A 26111-nucleotide genomic window follows, 5' to 3' on the forward strand; every position below is an offset into this window, starting at 1 on the left:
AACACATTTTTTTTCTTTTGCAAGTAAAAGGTCCATTTGGCCTGAAAGCCACCCTTCCAAACTCTATTCCAACTTTTTTCTCAACATGCCAAAGACTGGATCTCTCATTCTAACCTCTTGTCCGTCCGTGAAAAATGGGAGATTTACAAATGTCTACCTCACAACTGACCACTGGGCCACCCTGTTCCACTCACTGAAAAACAAACAAAAGGATCATAGTTCAGGGAAGTTGACAATGATCTCCTGTCCTTATAACACAGACACTCCAGGCATAATTACCTTAAATGACAGGCTGCATTAATTACAAATCCCCTGTTCTTAGACACTTAGTTTCCAATTTTCACTATTATAAAACATGAGGTATGTGAGATCATCTCCTGATGTTACATTTCCAGATATGAGCTTACTGGCTTTCAAAGGATGCACGTGCATTATTTTATTTTTATGGCTTTTGACATACTTTAGAAAACTGGCTGCTTTTTGCAATCCATGAATACACAGACTTCTTTTTAACATAGCTACCACTGAAAAATTTTTTCTGTATATGATCTATGGCTCCTAGGCTACTGATACTTCTAGAGATACATAATTTGAATGCCCAAATTAGAGAAAGTGAGGAAAGTCATTTGACAGGTTAAATTCTAATCATCAACAATGAACTAGAAATTAGAAGATAAGCCTGCTAAGGATATGACAATGACCATGAGAGGCTGGCCAGTGCGCTTATGTGACAAGCTTTCTTGCCCAGGTCTTCATGTCCTGACTCCAGGGGGTAAGAAGAGGCCTGGTGGCCCTGTGCATCCTTCCCCCCCAAGAAGGGTTGGCCACGGCTGGCTGGAAAAGTAAACCTGGGGTGCCTTCCGAAGCCCTAACCATCTATCTCAAGCTGCCATTCCCAAACACACAAGTTCTGTTACGAAGTTTCAGACCTGGAAGGGAAGCAGGAAGTCCCGCTTGGACTCTGCATAAGCTTCTTCTCTACCTAAGTTCCATCATGGGCAGGAAGGTGGTGGAGAGGTTATGGATGCCTAACTGGCGACTGTGAGAGTGGTACTTTATTGCTCATTGTGTGTGTGCTTCTGGGGTAGGAGGCCTGAGAGAAAACAAGAGGTGCAAGTTAGAAAGTGGGCCCCAAAACCCACCTCACACTGCTGACAGGTGACAAGCACTCATCAGGACTCAGTGGGTGAGTGTGAAGCCCTGCCACCCAACTCGGACAGGGGCTACTTTCTGCAGCTACTGCATCTCGGTGAGATGACAGGGTCAGCTCTCCTCAAAATGAGGTATCCGGTTGGTGGATGCTCTTAAAAATGGTCAGAATGAAATAGTTTCTTCATTACTTTAAGGCCTAATTAAGTATATATTTCCTAACAGTTGAGTGGATTCAAAACTCTTTATTGACAAAAACCATCTGTCCCCACCTGCAGGACCCCTGGGAGCTACCCCCAGCGGGTACAAGAACACGAGGCAGGCTGCTAAGTGTGTGCGACCGAGCACCACACCACCTGCTGCTGACGGGTCCGCCATCTTCACCTAACAGTGATGCTCTGACCCTTATGAGATAATCCAACCACAAGTGACTGTATATACACCCACAGGCCCCACAGATGCTGTGTGTGTGGGTGAGGCTGAGCGTACGTCTAGGAGGCATGATGCGGTGGGGAGTTAAGGTTCAATGTTACACGACCAACATAAAGCATGTGTGTGAAGAACATTCCCGTTCTCTCTGCAACAAAGACACAACGCCCAGTCTATCACCCAGTGTCCTCAGATTCCTCAGCGGGACTTCAATGCCAGCGAAGTCTGGTTTTTCAGATGAACTCTCCTGCCTCCTTTTCCTGCAGAACTATATAAGGATGTTTCCCTTTGGCCTCAGCCGCCAGGAAATTTGCAGCTCAATTTAACACTGAATGGTAACAACAAACTTTATTCTAGGTTTTTGTTGAGATAGCACCACAATTAAAAGCAAACAGATAAAACATCGAAAACCACTTTCTGTCTTTGATTCACTGTTTTACATGTGCTTTAATCCTTTAAACCACCACTAATCGTTTTAAAAGTAGGCAAAATACGAATTATCCATTTAAAGAATATGCCCGACTCACTCAGTTACTCTTTTGTCTTCACTAAGAAGCGAATAAAGGAATTTGTAATCGCTAGTTTGGGGCAAGTTGCTTTGGTTGTGTCTCTCCAACTTTAAATCGTTTCACTTAAGGCCCACCCAAAAGAACTACTTCAAGACCATTTCAATTACTAGCAAATGGTTTCTCTGAACGTGTGCAGTGCCCGGCAGCTGTGAACCTAAGCCAGGCAATGACAGGTACACCTGACTGAAGGTTCGGAAGAAGCTCTGGAGGATCATCCGTTCCGACAGGAATCTGTCTTTCTCCTCATCTTCTGCCTGGTTAAAAGGTCTAAGTGAGGCCAATAAACAGTACAGACCAACATACGATTTATTTGGGTCAGTACTGGTCATGTAAGTTTACGTCTCCCTACTGGTTCTGAAATGATACGTCAATATGAGTATGATAACCTGAAACATACCAAAAGGTGGCATATGAAGGAACTCTTCAGGAGTTCTTTAAGCTAAAGTAAATATTGTTTTCAAAAATCAGTAGCAATTACCGTCTTATTTTGTCATATTAAGTTCCGTGCTTAGGTAGTGAAGATACTGGTTTAGCCCACTAGAAGGTAGAAAAGAATTTTTATTAAGTGAAAAAAATTTACATCTATCCCAGGAAAGGAATTACCTATGAATTTGCGGGCAGACCCATATTCTCTTTTGTTCTAGTTTTCCTTGTACATTAGGAGGCTGTACATACCTTCTGAAGCACTAAGCAGAATAAGGTACACGGGACTGAGACAAAAAGGCTGTGCAACCATAACCTTATGCAGCATAGAGAGTTCAGTTATTTAGGGTTTTCACAGAAGTATTATGTTCGATTAGATTTTGGATTTCTTTATTCTAGAAATAAAATATCATGGATATTCTAGAGCAAACTTAATACAACTCAATGCTGGGAAAGGATAGCTTCTGTCTTCCCATTTAGGCATTTCTCTCCACTATCTTTAAGGGCAACTCCCAGCTGCCCAAAAACCCACTAGATGGACATTACATGAAATTCCTAAAAATCTTATCTGTTCTGGTATAATGTTATAAGTCATATTTCTAGTTATTACTTTAAAATGTATATCTCAGAAATAACTAAATTTCCTTGTCAATTGCATTATTATGAACTTTCATCAAATCTTTAACCGTGGTCATTTAGGTCTTTTGTCATTTACAGACAGTTCTGGGTGTACTCTGCTGCTTTTGCAAAAATGTTCCTATAAGAGGGTTTCATCTTCAAAGAATTCATGGAAAAGACTCTGACAAGTACAGGTTTCTGGTAACTGACTATACTGCTGAACTGAACGAATAAGCATTTTCAGAACTATAATGGAAAACTGATGAACTCATAAAAGTGCTAACAAAAGATCAAGATGAAAAAAAATTAATTACATGGGACTGAGTGAACTGATGAGGAAGATTATATTTTTTGTGACTGTTTGAATAAAACAAAAACAAAAAACCTACTAGATGGGCCCAGCCCCAAACCACCCCCCAAAAACATTCATTGGTTACATTCCCCTAGTGTAATGGCTCAACACAGGTTATCCCAATCTCCTGCAGATACTGTTAAATAGAGAATCTGATTCGGCAGTCTGGGTTGGGGCCCAAGATTCGACATTTCTAAAAGCTCTCAAGTTACGTCACTATTGCTGATCCCTGGACTTCAACTCTGGGCAGCAAGGCCTCAAAACACTTACCCAATACCCTCTCTTCCAGGGCGGGGTGGGGAGGGCTCCTCTATGTAGGGGCAGCCACCGTACTTCCTGTCCCGGTGGCAAGCTGACCCCAGAGGGCCTGCTTCCCCAGAGCCTACGCTAGCCCTTCTCTCTGCTCACTCTCGTCCAGCGTCTCTGCCTTTGTTGGGCGAATCAGGTTAACTTCACTCCAAGTGCTAACTACCTTGGCCTGTGGGGCTGTACACAGTAATAGAGGAGGGTGCAGAAAGCTTACCAGCCAAGCGCCGGGCTCCACCAGGACCTAGCAGATGCCCTGCTTTGCAGTGAGGAGTGTTTACAGTGGATTTTCGTTTCAGCTCTAAATCCAGTCTGTCTGTTCCCTTGGTGGGCGGCCCAGAGGCAGGAGGGGTGACGCATCAGATCTGCACCCCTAGGACCCTCTACACACACTCTGCCCAGCCTCGACAGTGGAGCCTGCACACCCCGCAGTGTTCACTGAGGAGCCTGGCAGTGACTCATGGACACTTTGGACTCTCAAGCTCCCATCATCCAGGCCCTGGCCTGGTACAGGTAGGGATGACAATCTCTATCAGTCACTCTGAAATCCCGAAGGCTTTCAAAGCTTTCTCTCCCAACTCACTTAGAAACAAAACCTCTTTTGGTGGCACAACTGAACTGAACTGACATGAAGCTGCTTTCATGTTCTCATTGATCTCATGGCACGTCATCGTATACCTTTCTGAAAACCTGAATTCCAACAAAGGTGGCTCTCGAGTGTTGTATAAAGGCCTCGCTGGTGCTAACGGGCTTTATTTCCGTTACACCCCCACACCTCACTTCCAGGCTGCACCTGAGGGCCTGTTACTGCGCGGAACTGCTTTTTCTCCCAAACCCTAAACCCTCACGCCTCCTTTTCACACCTTGGTCTCCTCTCATTCCCTTGCTTCCATCATCCCTGTAACTTGACTTGTTGGAGCCCCGGCCCTTGACTTGTCCATTCTCCCTGTCGGTGAGCCTCCTTCTGTGTTAAGGTCCTGCTAATTCCGCACAGCGTGGCACGCCCATTGTTCTCCTGCCAACGCCCCACGACGTTCTCAGCCCCGGTCTCTCTGCTGTCCTTGCCCTGCAGGGCTCCAACCACCCCGTGTTCACTCTTCACCCGTGGGCTGCACAGTCAATGGAGAAGAACGGCACAAGCGTGAGGGAGGCCACAGTGACCCTCAGCTGGGTCCCCGATGTTGCCCGAGAGACTGCTCTGCAAATCCAATTCCCATGTCCTATGGACTCCCAGCCTACAGAAATCTCAGCTATCTGAGGTCTGATCATTCCAGACTTCCTCTACCTTCTGTTTCTACCCTACCGCTTCCCCTTTGGCCTCAGAAGCTACCAATCCCTCTGCGTCCACGCGCCTGTGCAACACGTGCCCTCGTATACTCTGCGGAGCTGGGTCCCACCCACCCACCTCCCTGGGTACTGGGTCGCACCAATTACCTACTCAAATGCTGCTCCTCCTTGTGGAGGAGGTGGCGTCGTGCAGCTGCGAGCTGAGGGTTCGGGTTGGGCCTGCGCTTGGCTCCTGTGTCTGCCTGACGTAACCCTTCTTAGACTGGGCTTCCCCCCTGCAAACAGGGTCAGCGCAACGCCAATCACCCAGGTGCCCGAGGCACTTGCGGTCGTGTCTGGAACTTCAGGAAGCGCTGACAACACCGCTGCCCTCAGCTCTACCCCCCTTTCTGTCCTTGGCCCACAGATATTTTCAAGCAACATGTTCTCCTATTTTTTTCTTCACTAAAAATACTACTGCAAGATATACGCATCCTTTTTTTTTTTTTTTTTTGGTTAAAAATCAAAGAACATGGAAGCTACAGATTAAAGAGTAACCTCCACCCCTCACTCACTGGCCCCTCACATGCACACCAAGAAGCGGCCACTGGTAACGGTCTGGTGTGCCAGGTGCTCTCCAAGCCACAGTTACCTGGCTTCTAGGCTCACTTCACAGAGACTATTCCTGCCAAGGTCCTCCAGGCTCTGTGGAGCTCGGTTCTCCCTCTGCTCTGGCCTTGCTGGGACATGCCAACCACATCTGCTACCTGCTTCCTGTCACACTGTCTGCTGGCCTTGTCCTCGGGATTCTGTCCTCAGCTCTCTGCTTATCCCATTCCTAACCCTCAAGACCGAGTTCCAAGCAGACATTCCCGCTGGGATGGGCCACAGCCAACTGCTACCCAGCAGCCTAGTGATGGCAGCGCCATTTCCTGCCCTAAAAATCACAGCAGTGCCTACCCCCTACCATGTAAGTAGAAGCTCTTCTCTCCACTTTAAAGGTAACAAACGGAGGCTCAGGGAAGTAATTGTCTCCAAATCACACAGTTAGTTAAGTGGCAGAGCCAGGATTTGATCTGGGTCTGCCTGAAGGTAGAGCCTGGCCTTGTGAGCCCACATCACTCGGCTTCTCCCCACCTGAGATAAAGCTGCCCCTCAGACTGCCGACGGCAGAAACAAGGGTGGCGGCAGATCCCACTGTTTCTGCAGTGAATGCAGACACTGAAAGTGGCTGCACCAGGCTCAGTGTGTTCTCAGGTTTTAACCCTCAATCCAGCAATGGCCCCTGTCCAGTCCCCAGGACTTGCGTGTCACAGGAGGAGAAGCCACAGAAGTACAGAATCTAATGACTGCCCAGCCGTAGGGCCCCTGCTCAGGCAGCCATGAACAGAGGGCATTTCTGGGTCCCATCTCCCGGGAGGAAAAGTGACTGCTGGGATGACTAGAGAAGTGACTGGATGGCCTGCAAGCCATCTACCCAGAGAGGGCAAGAGCAGGGAGGCCCCGTTCATATGAAGAAGGGTCTTTCTGAACAGTCTCCAAAAGCCAGACGTCACTGAAGCTCATTACAAGGAAGATTTCTTTGAGCTACTGGGAAGGGCAGGGGAGAGAACAGGGTGCTTCTGAAAAGAGAAGGTTCTTTAATGTAAACACGAGACTATTTTAGCAGGGGCGCTGGGGTAAGCTTTAGAGAGATGATAAAGGTTCCACCTGGCTAAGAGCCTATGGTTTTATCATCTATCACTATTTTGCAACTCCAAGATCAACGCCCAACTTTTTTTTTTTTTTTTTTGCGGTACGCGGGCCTCTCACTGTTGCGGCCTCTCCCGCTGCGGAGCACAGGCTCCGGACACGCAGGCTCAGCAGCCATGGTTCATGGGCCCAGCCGCTCCGCGGCATGTGGGATCTTCCCAGACCGGAACACGAATCTGTGTCCCCTGCATCGGCAGGCGGACTCTCAACCACTGTGCCACCCGGGAAGCCCTCAACGCCCAACTTTTAAAGTTCTTTTAAAAGACTGAGTTTCTACATGTATGTTATACTTCAATAAAACCACTTATTGAAGAAGAAAAAAAACAAAACTAAGATCTGGCTCTTTCCTTCTTTCCACACAGCAGCAGTGGGAAGGCTACCAAGTGGGGTGGCCACTCATGTGAAGCTGGTAATCACTGTCTCCTTGTGGGCTCAAGAATCACTGATAATGTGGTACCCACGCTCCATCATTACACAGCTTTTAGTAGGTCGACTCTCGGACCACTGTGAACAATAAAAAACACGTTTAAATGTTAAGTTCTAGATGAATGGCCCTGAAAAGAAAAACGGGCCTATGGTGGTGTTAGAGGACTATCTTAGACACAAGCAACAAGGTGCTCACTTCGACTGCCAGAGCCCCTCTTTGTGGTAAGAAGGGATAATATATGTTTATTTTAATATATGTTTATTTATTTAGGAGAAAAACACATTATGTAGCTTGATCTAATTTATAAAAGGAACTTTAAGCATTCATTTAATATTACTGTAAAAATTACCCTAAAATATGTAAGCTCTATTAATAATGAGATAACAACAAAAAAAGGTTTCTATGGAAGAAGTTAAATATTATTCAAGACTTTCTACTGTTTTAAATATCCAAATGCAAGTAATTCTAAGAAGACCATATAGAACTTCTCTAAAAGAAGACTCTCGGATTCTGGGGCGTCAGGTTTCTTCTGGCCTCTCAGGGCTGCCAGGTTCCCTATTCCCTGCGCAAACCAAAGGCAAATACTCCTTGGCACCTCAGTGAGGGAGGGACTTAAATAGGCTTAGAGTAATGTATTAGCATGGCTGCCACAGGAGAGAGAGGAAGATGCAAAAAAGTTCAGGCTGTAAAGGGAATAAACTGAAATATAGCCAGAAGCCATTCACTATTTTTCACACTTTGATTCTGGAAGTTACAAATTAGCCTGCCTATGTATGTGTGGTGCGTAGACTTCAAAGAAGGGAGCCCCACGTTATGCTCTCGTGGAACTCTCTCTCCCGGAGTGTGGCTGGACCACACTTCTAATGAGAACACTGCAGAAGTGATGGGGGGTCACTTCCAAGAGTAGGTCACAGAAGACCACGACTTCTGTCCTGCCAGCCTGTTCTCTCTCTTGCCTTCCTACTTGCTTGCTCTGGTAAAGCCAACAATGGCTTTGAGCTGCTCTATGCAGAGGTGGCTGGCCACAGTCAGGAAGGAACCCAGACCCTCAGTCCACCAGGCCGTGAAGAACTGAATCCTGCCGTCAACCACCTGAGCGAACCTGGAAGCAGATCCACCTTCAGCTGAACCTTACAAAGGCTTCAGCGCTGGACAACACCCCGACTGCCGTCTTGTGAGATCCAGAGAAGCCGGCTAAGCTGCACCCAGATGCCTGACCCCCAGAAACTGTGAGATAGTAAATGGTGGGGTGTTAAGCCACTAGGTTTTGGGGTAACTGTTACTGAGAAATGGCTAACTAATACAGCATGAAGAACTCTAAAGCAGGGCTCAGCAACCTTTTTCTGGAAAGGGCTAGACAGTAAATATTTTCTGGTTGTGGACCTTACAGCCTCTGTTGCAGCTGCTCAGCTCCGCCACTGCTGCAGCACAAAAGCAGCCACGGACCGTGATGAACGAATGAGCACGGCCGGGTCCTCATAAATCCTTCTTTACAACAGGCGATGACTCGGCCCACGGGTTGTAGTTTGCCAACCCCTGCTCTAAAGCACAGGTTGTGCAGAAGTCCTATTTTTGAGTTAAAAGGCAGATGATCTCCGTTCTGTTAAAATTATTTTAACAATTGAAAAGCTCAACCCGCCACAGTAACACAGTAATCACACGCAGTTGAAAGGGAAAACAGTAGATGTCCAATAACTTCCTGAATTTGGCAAGTAATCTAAGAAATACAAATATCTTTTATGACAAATGGGTACCTCTATCTGCATCTTGATATGGAAAAGCTGAAGTCCAAGAGCAGAGATGAACCTGGGCCAGAAGAACACCTACTAAATTAGCTGCTCATCACAACTACGATCACAGTAGCCCCCTAAACACGCGCTGGCTCTCCCCTCACATGTCACGCTTTCCTGGCCGTGAGAACCCATGATTACCTTTGCTTTTCGACAGTGGTGAAGGCGGCTGCTCTGCAAACACTTCCAGGGCTGGGGAGTCGTGGTGCTCGAAGTCTTTGTCCAAGGCTTCGATGAGACTGGTGATGTCCGAGTCCTCCGAGCTGTGCCGTGTGCTGCCGGGGTGCTCCGGGTGGGCCGGGGGTGTGAGGGGTGCGGGGGACAGCCTCTCGGGCTGTGGCTCCTGGTGCTGAGGCACTGGCGGTGGCGGTGCTGAGTGATGCTCCAGCGGGCTGTGGGCATGGTGCTGGCTGCCGTGCTGGCTCTGTTTTGCCCCCTTGGACTTCCTGCCCGCTGTGTGACCCTGGGCCATGGCATGTGAATCTAAGACCAGGGCGCTGGCTTTGCTCGCCGACTGGGCGTTAGTCCTGCTAGAGGTACTTGCGCTGCTTTTGGCTCTGACGTTTTCCACGTCAGCTGAGTTCCTATTGCCGTGACTGCTGTGTGGGTGGACTGGTGGGCCACACTGCTTATGACTCCCTGCGCTGGGTCGGGACGCCGAACCGCCTGTTCCACAGAACCCCCTACTGTGACTGGGGTCACAGCTGAGTGTGTTCAAGCTGAAAAAAGGACCAACTGCAGATCAGTAATAGCAACCTACAAGATCTAAGATTAAAAGCATTACTTCATCAGTATAGCCACCATAAATATGAACTACCCGAAGGAAAAAACAGCAAGAAACAGGATACTTTCCACAACTGGACTGGGTCTGTTCTAACTGACAATATAGGAATTGAGGTATTGATACAACTGAGAATATTTTAACCCTTATCAATATAATAAAAACATGGCATTTGCTGTGAGTTCTTAGTAACAGAGCACTATACGCAGGGTATTTAAGATTTTTCCCCTGAGCGAAGATGAAAAGAAGAAACGTATTTTTTCTTTTAATTACATCAGCCAAATCTATATATTGGAGAATTTATTTCCGGCAGGTGAACATACTTTCCTTCAGATGAAATACCAACGATTCTCCTGAGATCAAATGGTCTTCCCACATCAAAGGGCGGGTTCGAGGCCTCAAAGGATAGTCGCCTTCGAAAGGGCTCCCAAATTCCTTGAGCTTCTAAATAGGCTGTTCCAATTACCAAAAGGAACAGTGCACTGCAGGGGTACAGAAGATGGAGAATCGGGGTTCAGTTGTGAGCGCAGGAGTAACAGAATGTGACATTAAAGGCAAGTTACTTGGTAAAGTACAATATGATATAAAAAACAAAATGCCTGTGACATGACAAAAGAGCATTATGGATGAAAGGTTGCACACCGACTTTTCTAGAATGCCAACGTACACGGAGGCTCGTACGGAGGAAATAATTATTTGTATCAGAACAGACACTGGAGGGTAGCTTTTCTTTTACCAAGAAGAAGCAGCTCTTATCTTTTCTTTTACTTCTAACTCTCTAGGCCAACTCCTTTCCCTTAAAGGATGTGCAGGGTAACTATGTAAGTTAATTCAGAGGCGAGTATATCTCATTCTTAAAAAAACATAAAGAAATATGCTGAAAAAAAGATGAGGATGTTGAGGGTTTAAAAAATATTTCTCATCAGTTTTATGGTGCTTAGGTATGACTCAGGAAGAATAAACTATTGAGTACATTACAAATGCCCAAATCGAGTAACCACCTGGTAAATTATGCATGTTTTTTTCCTTTAAGAAATTAACCTGTACTTCATTTGTATAACAAATTTCAAAGGTAGAAAAGACTCTGGTTTATCGTATATGCCACCCAAGCAGGGTTCAGTTCTGACTGCTCCCACTGGTGCATGTAGGCTTGACAAGAGAGGTCTGCCTGCTTTGTTCGCTGGTGCATCCCCGGCACTCAGAACAGCGACTGGCACGTGGTGGGCCCATGATAAACAGTGTCAAGTGACGCCTAAATACTAATCTCGAAAGAAGACGCAAGTACCTCATTATTCCTGAGATGATGATGTACAGAGCCAGCTCCCAGTTGGGCCTGGGCAGGGCTTCTGCACAGGTTGCTAACATATGGTAAGGAAGGGATGCATTCAATACAAATACGAACTCAGAGCCACTGGTTGTTATAAACTTCAGTTCACGAATAACTCTAGAAGCTGTGAAATCAGGAGTAAACCTAAAACAGAATGATGGCAGTGAGACTAAAGTTTTTAAAACTATACCGCAGACAGTTTAAATATAATGCCTTTGAAACAGAACACAGAATTTTAGAGTTTGATACTTTTATTCAACTTTCTTATTTTAAGATGGACAAAGTATTGCCCTATGAGGTGAATAACCAAAACAACTATATTCTGTGGATAATTGGAGAAGTTACATAAAAAGAGAACAATAATCCCATGATCATTAACTAGGAAAGTAGTCTCTGAGCTTCCTTCCCTTCCCTCTTCCTTCCTCCTTTATTTAATCCACACTCTTCTCTTACGATGCATTCCCACTGCCTTTTTGTGTGTGTGTGTAGAGAACCACCCTAGCCCTACTGATGTTCATCGCCTGCAGCACTGCTTTCTGCCCTAATTATATTATTTTTATTTTGTTAACTGTACGCCCCGCAAGCACATGATCTGCACGTTGAGGAAAGGCGTCTTATTCCTCACTGTACCTTCAGGTGCCAAGTGTATGCCTTACATGGAGTAATGTAGTTACTTATGAAGTAAGTGTCCACTGAAGGTCATGAAATTATCATTCCATTAAGGGGACAGAAGTTACATTTTATTATATAAACTTTATAACATAACAGGTAATCAGTTGTTTAAATATGCTGCAACTACTGCTGATGTAGGCATTAAAACTGTCTTCTGACCAAAATATCACACATTTGTATACACTGCACAACACAGAAAAACCGCATGTGTGTAACATAGGTGTCTGCTCTGCTGCTGAGACTGAATTTATAGTCACTTTCCTACACAATCTTGAAAATAATTTTGAAACTGGTTTCTAAGACTATCTGATCCACTTTGGAGTTTCACAATTTTGAAAACAAAGATATGAAGAAATAACCAAAGACTAAGTGAAGAAAAAAATCAAATGAATATATTTGTGGATAAAGACCTTTTTTTGTGAGTATGCAAACAATTTTAGCATAAAGTTTGAACAACTCCAGTATAAAGTTAATGAGAAGTTAGTGATTTGTTATCGTATGAGAAAATACTTACAAAATGATTATGTCTTTAGAGGCATTGGCACTCAGTGCAAATTCTTGACAATTGACAACTTTAAAGCCATATCCCTCGCATGAGTACCCACTGACTTCAATGGTTTCTATGTGAATTTGAAGTTGTCCTGTATTCTCTACTTTAAATGTTCTTTTCAATGTGAAATTTGGTTCTCTTAGTTTCAAACCTAAAGGAAAAAAATGAGGAGTGAGTATAAATCTTGCTATCCTGTGCTCCAGGTCCAAGTAATGATAATACCTTCTTTATGAATGTATCCCAGAGATTATGAACGGAGCCCCTCAGGGCAAAGAGATCAGCCATTACCCAGATTTCATCAGGAAGTATTCTACTTTGTTAAGTCATTTTACATGGCAGAAGTTTAATTTTGCAGTAAGTCCCCTACATACGAACGAGTTTAGTTCCAAGAGTGTGTTCATAAGTCCAATTTGTTCATAAGTCCAACAAAGTTAGCCTAGGTACCTAACCACCACAATTGGCTATATAGTACCATACTGTAATAGGTTTATAATACGTTTCACACAAATAATACATAAAAAACAAACGAACACAAGAAATAAAACATTTTTAATCTTACAGTACAGTACCTTGAAAAGTACAGTAGTACAGTAAACAGCTGGCATACAGGGGCTGGCTGCAGTACTCGCTACGTCACCGCTGCTTTTACGGTTGCTTCTGGACATCCTGGGCTTGAAATAAAGGTACTGTACTACTGTACTCTATACAGTACTGTAAAGTACACAAAAGTACAAACACTTGTAGAGGATGCACACACGTGACAATGTGCGCCAGACACGTGAACTAACTTACGTGATGGGACATGCAAACGCATGTTTGCAGCTTTGAAAGTCTGCAACTTGAAGGTTCATATGTAGGGGACTTACTGTGCTTTATTTTTCACATTCAGAGTAAATCATCTAAGGCATGCAATGAATACTGACATTTCAAATTTTTTAAGATCCAAACCAAACAACTCTGAAAGCAAGTCAGGGTGTTTTCTTAAAATCTCAAGTATCCATCATTAATATACACATGTGTACATGTAGAAATACTGTTCTTGTTTTTGGAATTATTTACTGTTGACAACAAACGCTGAAATTTGTGCCCTTGGATATGACAGGAATACTCACTGTCTGTACAGTCCTTTAATAATGCTTCTGTGATTTTAAAGCGCAAGGAGCTCCCTGGACCTGGAAGCTTGCCTGCCACCCTCAAGTTCTCAGTTGTTCCTTGTCCTTGGACCATCACAGCATCCATCACAGTCAGGTTATTTCTATGTAAGAACAAGAACCACAGATTTTCCTCCCATTAAATTTGCACAATCTTTTGATCTATAATTTTTACTGTTACTTTATAAACCATGTAAAAATTAATACACTAAATTTAATGGTGAAACATTTGCACTTGAAAAAATTTTAAATGTTTACACAAAGAGGAGCAGGAGTTTTTCACTCTGAAGAGTCACACACGGTACAGGAAGACAGTATTCAGGTCTTCTGGCTAAAAATATCATCACAAAGGTATGTTTCATGAGGCGTGGTGTGTGTGTGTGTATTTCGGGCAAAATGAATACCCTATTTCAGAAATAAATTAATGCAAATATTAATATTGAAACGAATCAGGAAAGGACTCTATGTAAGTACTAAAAGTCAACCCACACTTAAATCACAGAACATACCTGATTATGATTAGGGAAGAAACAGTTCTATTGTGAATTGGAGTAAACTTTACTTTGACAGATTTCTTTTCTCCAGGTTTTAAAATTAGGTTTAAAATTAGATGTCGGGAGAGGCCCTCTGTAAATCCCGTTGAACTCTGCAGTGGATGAGCCTTGAATCATTGGGTAAACAAGGAGTCATTAGTATATTCTCTGGAAAAGCTTTTTTCCCTTTACCCCATGCACAGCCCAGTATTAGTTTCTCGAATTGATCAACTATATAAACAATTTTATCCCTGACGATTTAGAGGCTGGATGGCTGGCAAGCAGAGCTGGGCAACCAATGATGACACTTTATATTCTGCATTAAGTCCCAGAAAGGGCTTTGTTCCCCAGGTCACCGAAGTCTTCATGTTTGTACTAAGCACTTGTTTTTGCGTACAGATCTTTTTATTTTTAACTTTAAAAGTTTTGAAACATGACACAAAAACAGAAAAGGACACAAACCTAAGAGATGAGTAGCTCAGTGTTTTAGCACAAAGCAAACAGCTGTATACCGAACACTCAGCACCAGTGCTGTCCCCACTTTCAGTCACTGTTTTTCTGCCCCTCCCCTCAGACAGATATCAGCTGGAGGATCTTAAGGTTGCATCATTTTATTTGTAAAAATATTTCCAATTCATATCAAGCTATCTTTGAATTTTATTTTGAAAGCTAAGCCCATAATTACTGTTTCATAAACACTTGATGATTTAAAGTTCAAGTAATAGCTTAGTTTAATAATCAAAATATGACTTCCCGACAGTTATAGATAAAATTAAAAAACATTTGTTTTTTATTTTTTAAAAATTCATAGTTCACATATAAGGTTACACTGTTCTGATTTCAAGTAACGTTAATCTTAAACTTTTTGGGGGGAAGGGTTGGTAATACTTGGGTATAAATGTCCATGGCTCTACATGGGTCTGCTAACTTGTGAAAGGAGAGTGCATTTTGTATGATTTTTCTACTATATACAGACCTATCTACTTCAACAGCATGATTCTACAAACATAACTTCATAGTCAATAGACTTTGTGAAGCACACTACTTTTTAATTCTCACTTCTGAGGCAAATATTTTTTCCTACATCGAAAATTCTTCTCTGTCCATGTCTACTAGGACAACAATCTTTTGACTGCTCCAAAATGGTTGGTAAATAGGTTCCCTTTTAAATGAACTATTCTGAGTAGTTGATGAACACGTTATACATTATACATATATTCGCCAAAACAACTAATTTAAACTCTGATGACTTGGAAAATACTTTAGGATGTTGTAATGCCTCTGGGATATCACTAAGGCCCTCAATAATTCTCAATAATTGTTGTAGTGGTGGTTCTTAAAAAGGGATTCATGGACCCCTGGGGATCTCAGAGGTCTTTTCAGGTGTCAAAACTATTTTCAGAACACCGACAGACGTTCTTTGCCTTTTTCACTGTGTTGACCTTTGCACTGATGGTCAGCAAAAGCAATGGTGGGAAAAACTGCTGACCCTTTAGCTAGAAGCAAGGCAGTGGCATCAAACTTCCCTAGTAGCCACTGTCTTCCTCACTGCCATGCACTTGCAGTTAAAAAAAACAAACCCCAAAACTGTTACTGATTAAACAGTAATAAATATTAATCTTATTAAATCTCAACCCTTGAGCACGTGCCTTTTTTTGTTTTTGGATCACTGTGTTTTCATTGTCATTTGTCTCTAGGTATTTTTTGATTTCCTCTTTGATTTCTTCAGTGATCTCTTGGTTATTTAGTAACATATTGTTTAGCCTCCATGTGTTTGTGTTTTTTACATTTTTTTCCCTGTGATTTATTTCTAATCTCATGGTGTTGTGGTCGGAAAAGATGCTTGATATGATTTTAATTTTCTTAAATTTACCGAGGCTTGATTTGTGACCTAAGATGTGATCTATCCTGGAGAATGTTCCGTGTGCACTTAAGAAGAAAGTGTAATCTGCTGTTTTCAGATGCAATGTCCTATAAATATCAATTAAATCTATCTGGTCTATTGTGTCATTTAAAGCTTGTGTTTCCTTATTCATTTTCGGTCTGGATGACCTGTCCATTGGTGTAAGTGAGGTGTTGAAGTCCCCCACTATTACTGTGTTACTGTCGATTTCCTCTTTTATAGCTGTTAGCAGTTGCCTTATGTATTGAGGTGCTCCTATGTTGGGTGCATATATATTTATAATTGTTATATCTTCTTGGATTGATCTCTTGATCATTATGTAGTGTCCTTCCTTGTCTCTTGTAACGTTCTTTATTTTAAAGGCTGTTTTATCTGATATGAGTGCTGCTACTCCAGCTTTCTTATGATTTCCATTTGCATGGAATATGTTTTTCCATCCCCTCACTTTCAGTCTGTATGTGTCCCTAGGTCTGAAGTGGGTCTCTTGTAGACAGCATATATATGGGTCATGTTTTTGTATTCATTCAGTGAGTGTCTTTTTTTTTTTTGCGGTACGTGGGCCTCTCACTGTTGTGGCCTCTCCCATCGTGGAGCACAGGCTCCGGACGCACAGGCTCAGCGGCCATGGCTCACGGGCCCAGCCGCTCCGCGGCATGCGGGATCTTCCCGGACCGGGGCATGAACCCGTGTCCTCTGCATCGGCAGGCCGACTCTCAACCACTGCGCCACCAGGGAAGCCCGAGCGTGTGTCTTTTGTTTGGAGCATTTAATCCATTCACATTTAAGGTGATTATCAATATGTATGTTCCTATTACCATTTTCTTAATTGTCTTGGGTTTGTTTTTGTAGGTCCTTTTCTTCTCTTGTGTTTCCCACTTAGAGAAGTTCCTTTAGCCTTTGTTGTAGAGCTGGTTTGGTGGTGCTGAATTCTCTTAGCTTTTGCTTGTCTGTAAAGCTTTTGATTTCTCCATCGAATCTGAATGAGATCCTTGCTGGATATAGAGTAATCTTGGTTGTAGGTTCCTTCCTTTCATCACTTTAAATATATTGTGCCACTCCCTTCTGGCTTGCAGAGTTTCTGCTGAGAAATCAGCTGTTAACCTTATGGGAGTTCCCTTGTATGTTATTTGTTGTTTTTCCCTTGTTGCTTTTAATAATTTTTCTATGTCTTTAATTTTTGTCAATTTAATTACTATGTGTCTCGGCATGTGTCTCCTTGGGTTTATCCTGCCTGGGACTCTCTACACTTCCTGGACTTGGGTGGCTATTTCCTTTCCCATGTTAGGGATGTTTTCAACTATAATCTCTTCAAATATTTTCTCAGGTCCTTTCTGTCTCTCTTCTCCTTCTGGGACACCTATAATGTGAATGTTGTTGCGTTTAATGTTGTCCCAGAGGTCTCTCAGGCTGTCTTCATTTCTTTTCATTCTTTTTTCTTTATTCTGTTCTGCAGCAGTGAAATCCACCATTCTGTCTTCCAGGACACTTATCCATTCTTCTGCCTCAGTTATTCTGCTACTGATTCCTTCTAGTGTATTTTTCATATCAGTTCTTGTGTTGTTCATCTCTTTTTGTTTATTCTTTAATTCTTTTAGGTCTTTGTTAAACATTTCTTGCATCTTCTCGATCTTTGCCTCCATTCTTTTCCCAAGGTCCTGGATCATCTTCACTACCATTATTCTGAATTCTTTTTCTGGAAGGTTGCCTATCTCCACTTCATTTAGTTGTTTTTCTGGGGTTTTATCTTGCTCCTTCATCTGGTACACAGTCCTCTACCTTTTCATTTTGCCTGTCTTTCTGTGAATGTGATTTTCATTCCACAGGCTGCAGGACTGTAGTTCTTCTTGTTTCTGCTGTCTGCTCTCTGGCGGGTGAGGCTATTTACTGAGCACGTGCCTTTTCAACACCATGTGATCAAATGGAGTACGCACGCAGCACCCCTTGCAGCATACTGGACCATGCTGTCTGGAAGAGCTATCGTTTCAGATGCCAACTGAACTAGTTCCTGCCTCTGCAACACCATTTATATTTGAAAAAACGATTGACAGTCAATATATGGTTATTCAGACTGGAGTAGTTAGTAGACATTTTTACGAAAATGAAGTGCATCTGTTCCTTTAAGGAAACAACTGAAGCATTTGTTGCCAATGGTAAGATTTGAGTGTTTGAGCAAAATTTAGAGTTTTGGCCCTGTGAGCTTTAGAGCCAATAGTTAAAGAACACCCTGATGAGATTAGTGGTTGTAAGAATGAATATGATTTTCTGGATACTGCAGAGTGAATTGTGTCAACATTTGGAAGCTCTTCATATCTTAGTGAACCAATATTTTCCGAATGACTGATGCATGGTGTTATGATAACTAAAAAAGCAATTAAGACACTCCTTTTTGCAACTATATGAATGTGTCAGGTCAGGTCAGATATTTATCATATACTTCATCAAAAACGATGTATCATAAGAGACCAAATGCAGAAGCAGACAGGAGAACCTATCTGTATATGAAGTCAGAGAGCCATTGAAGAGCTCTGTAAAACAATCTACTCTTCTTGCAAAATGGTTCTTAAAAAATATATATATCTATTTTTTCATTTTTATATTACCTATGTCAAATATAATGGGCTTATTATTATTTTATTATTTTAAATGAATTAAACCAATATTTTAATGATCTCTCAGTTTTAGTTTCTAATATGTTAAATATTGATAGATGCAAACCACATAAACAAAAAACCTCTTTGGAGTCCTTAATAATTTTTAAAAATTGAGATAATGTAGAAATCCTTAATTATTGTTCAGACTGTAAAGGAATGCTGAGACCAAATATTCTGAGATCCACAGTTTTATAGCACTGTAGAGAACTGTGATAGAATTTATCCTAAGCTCACCCTAAGACCTCCTCCAGCATTTCTTATTTAGAATGAATTCCTGAGGTGTAGAGTATTCTTATTCATCTTCCTATCTCTCACAGTACCTACATCTTGTAAGTACCACTAAAGATGTGGTAAGATAAAAAAAGGTAAATATAGGTCATGTACTTCTCATGAGTGTTTCCTCTCTTATAAAAGCAGAGTGAAAGGAATTTCTGGTTACTGAGCTTTCTAGATATTTGAGGTCTAGATAGCCTTGAACTTATTATGTTGGTACTTTATGGATGGAAAAAGCAAAGTAAAAAAGATTCCAAGAGAAGGGCATGGACTAGAAGATGAGACTATCTAAATTTCAGTCTAGTATTCTACCTATTACTCAGCAGAAAATAAAAATACAACATTGAAAATTACTGTCTCTTTTTAAAGAGAAAATTTCTTTCTCTTACTTTCTTATATAAGATTTACTTAAAAATAGACATAAAAACAATTCCATAAAGGTTTGGCTAATTTATGCCTTATACATTAAAACACAAAGCTATGGGAAAGGACACAAATCCTTCAAGAACTACAAAACATCTAGTTGGACAGGTTAATTAGTGATTCCTAACAGTAACGACTATGTGTCACGAAAGTATGGGCAAGGGTTCTGGACTCTGAGAGAACTAGATTTGAATTTGGCCCTGCCAGTTATCACAGGTAGGAACTTGGGCAAGTTACTTCCTCTCTCTGAGCTTTGTTTTTCCACCACCAACAGAACAAGGGAAATACTTATTCTTAGGGTGGTTAGTAATAGCTCAGCCTGGCTGCTGTAATGATTACATGAAATTATAAATGTGAATGCACCTGCTGATTATAGTGATACATATGATACAGTGATATATATGATATATATATGATATAGTGATATATATGATACACTATACACATATATATGATATAGTGATATGATACACTATACACATATAGTGATACAATGCTGATACATAGTAGGTGCTCATGAAATACTGAGAACCTTCGTATTGCCTTTCTTTCCCACCTGGTGAGCCACAGACTGACTCATCCAGTCAACATTCATTGAGGGCTTCCTATGTCCCAAGCAACCCATCTAAGGGCTTCCATGTTGGTCTGCTTAACCTGTTCAAAAACTTTGTAATATACAAATTATTAACTTCACTTACAAGTGAAGAAGTTGAAGTTTGGAAAGGTTTATTTACTTGGTCGAGGTGACCAAGTTAGTAGGTACAAAGCCATGGTTATTCTAGGAGCCAACCTCCCTTATTCCAAATGGGAAGCAGCAAAGCCACAGCATGGCAGGAAGGCATCCCGTGGCTACTTGACAGACTGGGACCGTGCTCAGAAAAAGAGCTCAGCAAAAGGAGAGAAAGGAGGTGGTCGTTTACTGTTTTCACTCAAAGTAATTCAGATGATGGAGGATTAACTAGATTCCTACTCTCATTCACTCAACACCCTTCGTATTATAAATGTGGGAAGGAAACCATATAAGTAGAAGAAAAGCCCTCAAGGAGCTTATACCCAGAACTGGGAAACAAGGTACCTACCATACGTCAAAAAGAAAACAAAAAACACCGCTAACATGCTTGCAAACAAAGATTCAGGGAGAGCCAGAGAGCCGAATCAGTGCACGCTCCACAGCCATCAGGGCTGGTGTGAACAGGCTGTTTAAGGCTGGATGAAAGTGGCTGGGAAGGGCATCTAGGCCAAGAGACTTGGGCCAGTTTGCAGGTGGCTTTAGTTCCCAGTGCTAATTTCCTGACTGACGCAGATCCTACACATTAAGTTCTTATATAATCATGAGTGGTTAGTGGCTGCTCAGCCCGGCCTGTATGATAGAGAATATTTGGTCCTAGAACAAACCAGTTTATGTATACATTTATTAGTTTAAAGATACTTGTTGAGTTATAACTATGCTCACTGCTGCGCTAAGTATGAATACAGCTAGCCGTGGGTCTGGCCTTCATGGAGCTTACAATCTTATCAGAAAGTATCCAAAATAAAAATTTAAATGACCAAGCTCAATATTTTGAGGCTTAATAAAAAAAAACCATTATCTATCAGTATATACCTTATCTACATAATCTCAGAGGTTCTGGCAGCCATTATGATGAACCTTCATGAGCTTAATGTTTAATGCCCACAAACAGGACCTTCTATCCAGGGTGCCTCATGGCAATCTAAATCCCACCCATTCTTCCGGGGCTTTTTGCCTCTAAAATAATTACTAGACTGTTCTGACTTCTCCAGTAACTTGCCCTTCAACCAATTTAAGGATGGTTAATATTTTTCTTTCACATTTGCATTGATCATATCGTAGAATTACTTCTTTGGAATAGTATGAAGTCTGAATACTTACACTGTTTCTGAAGACTTGGAATTCTAGTGTTCTTAAATCTATCTTTGCCACCTTACTTAAGTTAAACCTGAAATAAAAAAAATACACATATTTCTTTGTAAACAGCATCATAATTAAAGGGGTTATAAATACTAAGGTTGTGCTTATCTTTTGGCAGATTTTGAGATCAATGTTATCAGATTAACAGCCTTCAAAAAATAGCTACAACTTACAGTTAATATTTTGTTCACTTTTTAAAAGTAAAATACTTGAAAGGCTCCACCACTTGCTTCCTCTTTATAAGATTTTAGGAAGGAGTTCTATATTATTTTTTTCTTGTCTTAAACTGGGAGCTTTTCTAGATGTTTAATATAATATCCATCTCTCTCCCCAGAACCTTCTCTCAACTTCAATTACAGATGCAGAATTTCTCTAAGCCCAATCTATTACTGTATGAGCTGAAATAAAGTTTTAAATGTGTAAAATAATAATTCACTGCTAATATGAAAACATTCTGATAAACTACCCGCAATGCCTACCTTGATATTAACTTATCTACAAAGACAGAAGGGTTGGAATATAAGGCCAGAGGAATAAACTGAATGTAGACAGGCGCATCTGCAGGATTTTCTAACGTAATCTCTTCTTCCTTAAACAAAGTAAAGACACAGTAAGTGAAAGACTGCCACTGTTAAAAGAGCCAGGACATGCAGGCAACCTAAGTGTCCACTGACAGATGAATGGATAAGGAAGATGTGGCACATATATACAATGGAATATTACTCAGCATTAAAAAGAAACGAAACTGAGTTATTTACAGTGAGGTGGATGGACCTAGAGTCTGTCATACAGAGTGAAGTAAGTCAGAAAGAGAAAAACAAATACCGTATGCTAACACATATACATGGAATCCAAAAAAATAGAAATGCTTCTGATGAACCTAAGGGCAGGACAGGAAAAAAGATGCAGATGTAGAGAATGGACTTGAGGACACAGGGAGGGTGGGGGGGTGGAGGGTAAGCTGGGATGAAGTGAGAGAGTGGCATGGACATATATATACTACCAAATGTAAAACAGATAGCTAGTGGGAAGCAGCCACATATAGCACAGGGAGATCAGCTTGGTGCTTTGTGACCACCTAGAGGGGTGGGATAGGGAGGGTGGGAGGGAGACGCCAGAGGGAGGGGATATGGGGATATATATATATGTATAGCTGATTCACTTTGTTATACAGCAGAAACTAACACAACATTGGAAAGTAATTATACTCCAATAAAGATGTTAAAAAAAAAAAAAAAGAGCAGATACTTCATAACCCTATTACAGATTTCCCAGAACTGATGTCACTCTGAATACTTACTGAAGAGCAGTTTGTATTAGTAAGGGGAAACCTCATGTGATGGGGTGAGCTGAGGACGGACGGCCAGGAGAGCTCGGCAGTGATTTTCGACAGTATGTTTTTTTGAAGGTCTGTATTTACTTCAAATATAGCGCTCAATCTAGAAAAACAATTTGTAAGTCACTGTAACAAAATGAAATATTTGAGTTTTCTGAATATAGGAAATTCTATTAGGCTTGTGTATTTGAGAAATTTTACTTGCTCTAATATTTAAGTCTGCTTCTCATAGAGACATGTATGAAGATGCCTCTATTTTGGCACAAAGAGCTGCCAAAGTATCACTGATCACCTGTACAGTACTGTCTTCGTACTGAATTCGAAAGGGAAAAGGCAGGGATATTCAGATAACATGATGTTACAGGGATCCTAAAGGATCTTGCATGTTTAGTGGAAAGATCCAGACACCAACAGCAGGCACATGTTTTCAGTAGAACTAATAAGAAGGCAGTGCACTGCTTGGCATATGGCTTTTTCCCCCACTAGAGATAAAAAACAAAACAAAATCCTGATACACAATGAAGACATCAGTTGAAGAGGTAACACATATGAGGATTCTGTCCCGATATATATAGTTAAGAGCAATTTTCAGGGCCTCATTTGACTATTTCCCTACATATGAGTATTTATAAGCCAGCGGTTAAGAACTCAGGCACATTCCCTAAGGAAACAATATTATAAATGGGGCTAAGGTGCCTGGGCACAAACACTGAAGCCTGTTTTATCCTATAAGACTACTGAATTATGACACCCTAATATTGGTGAAACTACCGGTTTTGTATGACGAGTAACGAATTCTCTGTAACATTCACGCTGAGAAAGTAAGACAAAGGCAGGGGCAGGGAAAATGCCACATTCACTGTGCAACTGGGACACAGTGGCACAGGGCAGGCAGGGAGCCTGGGTCTTTAGGAGTGAAACACTAGGCTCACAGAGAGGAAAGCAGGGGTTTCAGGGGGCGGGGCGTGAAGAGGTTCCGGGCAGCACTGCAAGTTATTTATTCATAATTGGATGTTAAACTGTGGAGGCGACCTGTACCTTACAATGTCCGCTATGGAACTGTAGAGGACCAAGGAGTGTTTGAATTAGTGTTCTCTTAGTGAGTTCATTAGAAGTCGTCTCTGTACTAATTTTAACCATTGTAAAGTTAAAATTTAACTCTCTTTTGCCTTAAGAGAACCTTTCACAGAAGATAGTTCAGATAAATAGAAACCTGCAGATTTAATCATTCATGGCTTGAAAATCTTACATACTATAAATTGGAAGATCTTGATGACACTGACAAATACATTTCAAATCAGCCAATGGAGAAGAACCGTTTTCATCAGTTTGCTAGTCAAATTCTCTTCTGAAGTACACAGAAAGATCAAATTTCTATACTGCCACATAAGTGTGTCTTTGCTTTTGAATCCAGATGCGGTACTGATTTGTCGCTGGGACATTTTCTACCTGCCACAGACATAAGGTTGAGCCCATGTGAACGGGCCATGCACCCCTAACAGCTCAGGTCTGGAAAGGGAGGAAGCAGTTCTTTTCAGGAGGGGCAGAGACACTCCTCCTCCTGTGAGGTTAAACCTAGAAAGTGTTTTCCTAGCCTTTAACAGAGGTCAGTGGTAGGTAGAAACTTTCTTTCTTATGCAAATGGATGTGTCTAAGGTAAACAATGAAGTTATCCTACACAAGGACAACTTCATCGAGTTCCTTTGACTTTAAGGAAGCATCTAGAACACTGGAAAAAAGACAAAAATGGTAGTGTGCATACTTCTGAGAAATATACAACTACAATGGCAATTCAAGATGCTTCCTGAAGATTAGGCATATTTTCTTACCTACAGGGAAATAAAATAACCCAATATAAGAATAACTTTAGAAAGTCATGTTTCATACTGGTAAAGATAGCTCAAATACTTAAATGAAGCAAAACCACTTACTTATGACCTGAATTTTCCTTTATTCCCATCCATCCTTTGAACAGACTTTGATGCAAATCCCAGTCAGCATCCCAAGCATCTTCCTGCATGGCTATACCAGGCTGCACTTTGGGTTCAGCTAAACCAAGGAGACAAATGGTATGACATACTCAGCCCTTCAAATGATTCCTATAGCATCAAGAGATAGGGATGGGCCTTAAAAGTGGCCGCCTTTTATTAAAGAGTATTCTGGGGAGGGAGTGAAGGGCATGAGAGAGAACGGCAAGATAACTTACATTTGGACAGAAAAGGCAAGCCAACATAGCAATGATCCCCACACTGCAGTCCAGGATCAAAATAAATGTTTGCAATCTACAAAGAGGCACAGGAGAACCATGAATCCCCAATCCACAGAAGGTCACAATGACAAAGTGCTAATGGACGGGAATTTTTGCAAATATAACATTTTCAAACCTTTGATTTTTTCCCTGGCTCCAAATCTTCCTTATTGCCCCGTAATCGTTTGTAGTAAAATCGTACATCTTCTGACAAAGATCGTATTTGTTGGATCTTTACCTTCTGTGAGAAGGAATTCATAATATTTAAACTCTGATGAACTATTTTCCCCTGAAGGAAGAAAACAAACAAACTCATCTGTAAATGGTAGATTTTCTTCAGAACACACACTTTAGAGCTGACAGACATATTTCTAGGAAACCAAAGTTCAAAGGACATTTAGAATTTTCAAAAGTTGATAAACTTTAAATTTGTAACCAGAGCCCCTCCTCCAAATGTACGTATTTTGTTGTTTTTATGGCCTATTACAGATAAATTAGCAGGTCAAATCTCTGCAATCTTGTAAAAATGAATTAAAGTAAAAATGTTCACATACTAACAAAGGTACAGAGCTAGCTTTGAATAAAGGAAGCAGTCACTGTCAGTTTGTTAAGAAAGGTTTGATTATACCAAGGCCAGGGTGCCTTAAAAGTATCCAAATTCAGGATGAAATAAGTGAACTCTAAAATCCAAAGCTATTTTCTTTATAAAAGAAAAATACTATTTGTGCCAAAGAGAAATTAGACATTTTTAAAAAACACAGGTTATCAAGCATCATATTAAAACAGTATACAGCTTAAATCATTAAATTACCAATGATTGCTCTTATCAGCTGCATGCTTCTCCCTATGACAGAGTACCAGATTTTAAATAAAAAACTACATGATTCAAATAATCATCAATAAGAATCATATTATAATATTTTACTTTCTTTTGTCTGAATATAGAACCAGAATCCTATAACCTGATTCCTAGCCATTTGAAGAAGTCTCTAAAATGACCAGACCCTGCTGGTCTAATATTTGGTATTGAAAGACAAAGAAGTCGGGACTTCCCTGGTGGTCCAGCAGTTAGGACTCCCGCTCCAGGTGCAGGGAGCCTGGGTTTGATCCCTCATCAGGGAACTAGATCCCACATTCCACAACTAAAAGATCCCACGTGTTGCAACTAAGACCTGGCACAGCTGAATAAATAAATAAATGTTTTTTTTTTTTAAAAGACAAAGAAGTTAAGAAAATGAACAGTAAAAGGAGT

The 26111-nt window shown here is 41.4% G+C and overlaps 1 protein-coding gene across 4 annotated transcripts in view; it reads right to left on the reverse strand.

The window, feature by feature from the left end:
* The window catches only part of TMEM131 (transmembrane protein 131), a 193555-nt gene that overhangs the window by 21017 nt on the left and 146427 nt on the right, over window positions 1-26111 (reverse strand). For 3 of the 4 annotated variants that reach the window (XM_082851816.1, XM_082851814.1, XM_082851813.1), the window contains 12 exons: window positions 24996-25148; window positions 24818-24893; window positions 24543-24660; window positions 22576-22714; window positions 21755-21864; window positions 21237-21303; window positions 14072-14223; window positions 13524-13666; window positions 12376-12562; window positions 11148-11333; window positions 10186-10344; window positions 9223-9800 (listed from right to left, as the gene is read on the reverse strand). In XM_082851816.1, the coding sequence (XP_082707942.1) occupies window positions 9223-9800; window positions 10186-10344; window positions 11148-11333; window positions 12376-12562; window positions 13524-13666; window positions 14072-14223; window positions 21237-21303; window positions 21755-21864; window positions 22576-22714; window positions 24543-24660; window positions 24818-24893; window positions 24996-25148 (2068 nt within the window). The remainder of the gene's footprint in view (window positions 1-9222; window positions 9801-10185; window positions 10345-11147; window positions 11334-12375; window positions 12563-13523; window positions 13667-14071; window positions 14224-21236; window positions 21304-21754; window positions 21865-22575; window positions 22715-24542; window positions 24661-24817; window positions 24894-24995; window positions 25149-26111) is intronic. The other variant, XM_082851815.1, reaches the window with a different exon arrangement.

Source organism: Leucopleurus acutus (assembly GCF_964270905.1).
Source record: "Leucopleurus acutus genome assembly, chromosome: 12".
Taxonomy (NCBI): Eukaryota; Metazoa; Chordata; class Mammalia; order Artiodactyla; family Delphinidae; genus Leucopleurus; species Leucopleurus acutus.